We start from the raw sequence: 5,207 nt of genomic DNA on the forward strand, positions 1-5,207 counted from the left end.
TCTGGCGCCGGGACGTGCGCCTTGGGTGCCGGCCGGACCGGACAGAGGGGAAGGCAGGCGGCCTGGCTAGCTTACCGTCCATACCCATGCCCATGGCCATGGGCGCCATGGGCGGGTGCTGGCCGCGAGCTGGACGCAACGGCGCAGCGGCATGTGAGGGTGTTTTGGATGGTAGCTGGCCACTGAATCTGCGCACAAGCAAGCGGACTATCTTCTAGCGGAGGTCACGCCAGACCTGAGCTGAGCTGAGCCTGAGCGCCATACTGTAGACACGGTGCATGCAGGGCAGGCATGCAGCCACAGCCGGCCATCCCTTCTTGGCCTTTCGTTCCACGAAGCTCCGGCACGCACGGTGATTGATAATAGTCGTTCGTGCTCAAGTGTGTTTTGTTGCTCGATAAAGCTCCTCTTACTCTATCACCAGCAACTCCTAGCACTACTCCTACTCTTAGCTCGGCGTATAATCACTACTCGTGCAAGCTGGTCAAATGGATCACCCGCCGCAAAAAGGAAGAGAGAAACCAACGAAAAACGTAAATAAATCGACCCACAAGCGCTCATCAACCAGCTCTGCGCCGAGGGCTGATCGGGCTAAAAAAAGGTGGTTCGGTTCATCGATAATCGGAAAAGGAAAAAGATACTGCGTCCCGTCCATCCATCCATCCATCCGCGCCGAGATTGTAAAACCGTCTCGGTTCCTTCCCGCCGTGGCCGGTCATGTTCATGTTCACATCGCGCAGCTCCTTTTCCCCGTCATCTCCGCCGCGCACCAACGGAACCCACCCGGTCCTATATATCTTCGCCAATGCCCCCGCACTTCCCTCCTCGCTCCCGCGCCCCCACGCAAGCGCACTCTCTCGCTCTCTAGCCGCGCAGCCGATACAAATCGTGCGTGCCGGCGTCAGTCACGCCACGCACGGTGCGCGTCCACGCCGAGCGGAGCGGAGCTGAGCAGAGCAGGGCTTTGCTCGACCGGCAATGGCGGGAGCCTGCTCGTGCGCCGGCCTCCTGGCGCTGTTCGTGCTCGCGTGCATCGCCGACGCCGCGACCGCGCAGCTGCGGCAGAACTACTACGCCACCAGCTGCCCCAGCGCCGAGTCCACCGTGCGCTCCGTCATCTCGCAGCACGTCCAGCAGAGCTTCGCCGTCGCGCCAGGCACGCTCCGCCTCTTCTTCCACGACTGCTTCGTCCGGGTAAGCCGCGCGTCTCTTCCCGTTCTTGCTCCGCCGTGCCTCGTCCACGAGGTTGACTGGCATTGCTGCTCGCCGTTCCCTGACCGTGACCGTGCTGCTGCGCGCAGGGGTGCGACGCGTCGGTGATGCTGATGGCGGCGAACGGGGACGACGAGAGCCACAGCGGCGCGGACGCCACGCTGTCGCCCGACGCCGTGGAGGCCATCAACAAGGCCAAGGCCGCCGTCGAGGCGCTGCCCGGGTGCGCCGGCAAGGTCTCCTGCGCCGACATCCTCGCCATGGCCGCGCGCGACGTCGTCTCCCTGGTACGTTTCTTTTGGCCGCGCTATCCCGTGACACCGGGGTACCCGGGCGTAGTGAGCCAGAGCGGGGCGTATGCGCCCCTGTCAGTCGCGCCAGGCTCGCACGAACCCCAGTACTCTACTCTGAGATGCGCAAGTCCTGGTTGGCTCAGGCAGCCAGGCTCGCCTCCCTCTCTCTCCTCCGTGACCGGTGACCCCAGCCGGGCGGGCCGCGGTCCGGCCTTGCCGTGTGCGCGCAACCCTTTTGCTGAGCGCGGCCAGCCCCACCACGCCGGGCGGGGCCGCAGAGACACTGCTCGACCAGCTTGCCCGTCAGTGACTTTTTAGACAGGCCACCGCGCCATCCTGCAGTGATGCATCTATGATCTATAGTCTAGTCTGGGGTAGCCATGGTCCAGCCACGCTGCCGGCCGGTGATCCGCGCCCATGGCCGTGCTTTGCATTGCAGAGTCAGAGAGATGCGGCAGGGTGGCTCCGCTCGTCTCGATTGTTTCCGGTCTCTCGGTCCCTCCCGAAGCGCGAAAAGGTGGTGGCTTACGGAGGACACGTGATGCGTGTCGGGCGCGTCGCGACGCACGCATGCGCCGCGCGGCTCCGGGTGTCGTGGTGCTCGCGGCGCGGTGACCGGCCGGGTGCGCTGGGCTGCCTTGGATACGTACAGCTAGCCTGCCTACTTCTTCAGCCCGGCCTCTCGCAGGCAGCGACAGTGACGTGACCTGAAATGAGATGGGAAACTAGTCGGGTTCTGCGGGTACTCGCGCAAGCAACCCCAGTTCACTGTGCGCTTGGTGTTGTCTGTGTGCTGCCCGTGACGGCGTTGCAGCCAGAGCTTTGGCCCGAATGGATCCCCGAGGCCGAGGCCCCCGACGAGCAGGCAGACAAAGTTTCCATTCCGTAGAGTCGTAGACCACTGACATGCATGCATGACGAGGTATACACGAGGCGTCCAGGCGGCAGCCCCCCGCTGAAATTCCGTCACGCTAAAACGAAAGGGTTACCATGTAATCAGACTGACATGTTTACTTACTTGTAATCGTCGTTGTTGCTGTATGTAGACCGGCGGGCCGAGCTACGGCGTGGAGCTGGGACGGCTGGACGGCAGGTCGTTCAGCAAATCCATCGTGAAGCACGTCCTCCCGGGCCCCGGCTTCGACCTCAACCAGCTCAACGCGCTCTTCGCCACCAACGGCCTCACCCAGTTCGACATGATCGCGCTCTCCGGTACGTCCTCCATCGCACACCCATCACTTACTTGAAGATTCCTTGTTGGGGTTGCACCGTACTATTATATTCAACATTCGGTAAGTAGTAGGAGGAGGAGTAGCAGGTTGATCGCAGCGCAAGCATCTTTCTATGCCACTCTGCACGGATTCACGTGATACATGCAGAGGACAAAGCGGCCCAGTGTTTCATGCTCCTGCATCCCTCTGTTATTTTTCGATGAAAAGATCCGCTTTTGTTTTGTTTGCTTCGAAAGTAGAAAAAGAATTCGGCAGAAAAATCTGACACGGTGAGAAAACAGAGCTCATTTTCTTCGAGGGGAAATGGAGGCCTCTCTTGCACAGCAACACGCCCCAGAATCTACTTTCGTTTGGAAAGACAGAGAAAGTCATGTGATGTTTCCTGACATGCTACTAACATAACATCATCAGACATAGGCAGCAGGCCCGTTTCTGTGTTTGTTAACGCTTGTTTTTTTGTTCGATTCCGTATTGGGAGTATAATAAACTGCATCTCGGTTACAGTAGACGAGCACACAAGACAGTTTGTCTGAATGTTCTTGGTTTTGTGTGAGATCCTATGCTTGCTTTGACATAACCGGAACGCTTGGATTCGGCAACAAAGAAGGCCCACTCTATGATGACACAAAATAGAAACAAAGTACTGCTAGCAGTAACTTTGGACCAAACGGCCAATTAGGTCCATACAAAGTAAAAAGGACTGTTCTGGGAGGACCAGCCGAGGGGCACGCATGTTTTGCCTAAACTATTCTTCTCTCTTCAACTGACAAAGCCGCGGGCACTTGCTGCATTCAGCCCTGAATTTTACACTTGCGTGTGCTAAACTTGCATATTTTTCATTAATTTGGCAAAAATTCACTTTTAATTGCTAGAAATGATTCATTCAGCACACATCCAGTTTTTTTTGGGGGGAAGAACCTTGCTGTATTTTATTTATCAATAAAATTAAAGATCATGAAAATTTCGCTAAGCTATGAGCTTCATGATTGCTATTCCGTACCCTCAAAAAAGAAAAGATTGCTATTCTGTTTCGTTTTTTAGCTTTGTCTAAATTTGTTTGACACATGTGCGTGTGTGTGTGTTGCCATGACAGGTGCGCACACGATCGGGGTGACGCACTGCGACAAGTTCGTGCGCCGGATCTACACGTTCAAGCAGCGACTCAAGTACAACCCGCCGATGAACCTCGACTTCCTGCGGTCGCTGCGCAAGGTGTGCCCCATGAACTACCCGCCCACGGCGTTCGCCATGCTGGACGTGACCACGCCCAAGACCTTCGACAACGCCTACTTCGACAATCTCCGCTACCAGAAGGGCCTGCTCGCCTCCGACCAGGTGCTCTTCACCGACCGCCGCTCCCGCCCCACCGTCAACCTCTTCGCCGCCAACTCCACCGCCTTCTTCGACGCCTTCGTCGCCGCCATGGCCAAGCTGGGACGGATCGGGGTCAAGACCGGCAGCGCCGGCGAGGTGCGCCGGGTCTGCACCGCCGTCAACTAGCTTTCTATTTCGGTCGTGTGTGCGTGTGCGTGCGTGTGGGTTAGCCTGGGTCGGTAGGGTCGTGAATTACTTGTGATGCAGCGCAGATGCAGGGTGTTTTTGCTCGCGTGTGTGCGTTAGTGTGCTCATACGCTACGTTTTGTGGTGGGATTGTGTTAACCATTCTTTGATCGGGATGTGGGATGGAATGGGTCTTAACGGAAAATGGGACTATTAGTCACATGGTTACGCTGAAACAAATGCAATCACTCTGCTTTTGTGTGGCAGTGGTAATCCTTTGGCTCCCAACAGGGACATTCAGTTTGGCAGTGCCACACCTCCGTGCTCAGCCACTTCCCCGAAATCCTCTCCAACGATTCCCAGGTCGTAGTTCTCTGCGATGGCGAGTAGCTCCGGATCTTGGCACTGCCATCATTGGTCTCTGGGACCTTGGGCTCCATGGCTGTCAGCTCCTTGGCGACGAGGAGGACCAGATGCCGTCGTTGCAGTAGCTGCTCCTTTTCTTGGAGGCCGTGGTGATGGACGAGGAGTTCGACTGTCAGAGGGAGTTCATGACGGATTTGTCGCATCAGGAGCGTGGTCCGGCGCCACCATCGCCGCCGCGTGCCAAGGAGGAGCCGGATTCCTCGCATTAAGCAGGAGACAACGTCGCCTCTTCGCCGCCAACCATGTGTCATCAAGAAGTAACCGCACTCCCCGCCTCCCCGGGGCACTACCATGTCAAAGTACTCTCCGTTTCTAAATACAAGTCTTTTTAAAAGTTTTACTAATGAATTACATACATATGTATATAGATATATTTTAAAGTATAGATTCATTCAACTTGCTTCGTATGTAGACCCCTAGTAAAACGAAGGGAGTAGACCCTAGTAAAACGAAGGGAGTAGGAGTTGGCGTCGCCTCTCTGGTCCATGAAGTATGAGCTGACATCACCGCCTCGTTGCAACTCGCGTGGTCAGGTCATCAAGGA

At 56.8% G+C, this 5,207-nt stretch overlaps 1 protein-coding gene across 1 annotated transcript; it reads left to right on the plus strand.

The window, feature by feature from the left end:
- The first annotated feature begins 823 nt into the window (after positions 1 to 823).
- On the plus strand, positions 824 to 4,473 carry LOC123428075 (peroxidase 16-like). The gene is made up of 4 exons (XM_045112239.1): positions 824 to 1,194; positions 1,302 to 1,499; positions 2,552 to 2,717; positions 3,831 to 4,473. The coding sequence occupies exons 1-4, from the start codon at positions 979 to 981 to the stop codon at positions 4,235 to 4,237; spliced, it is 987 nt and encodes a 328-aa protein (XP_044968174.1). The 5' UTR covers positions 824 to 978; the 3' UTR covers positions 4,238 to 4,473.
- Positions 4,474 to 5,207: the final 734 nt, after the last annotated feature.

The sequence above is a fragment of the Hordeum vulgare genome, chromosome 2H, assembly GCF_904849725.1.
Source record: "Hordeum vulgare subsp. vulgare chromosome 2H, MorexV3_pseudomolecules_assembly, whole genome shotgun sequence".
Lineage (NCBI taxonomy): Eukaryota > Viridiplantae > Streptophyta > Magnoliopsida > Poales > Poaceae > Hordeum > Hordeum vulgare.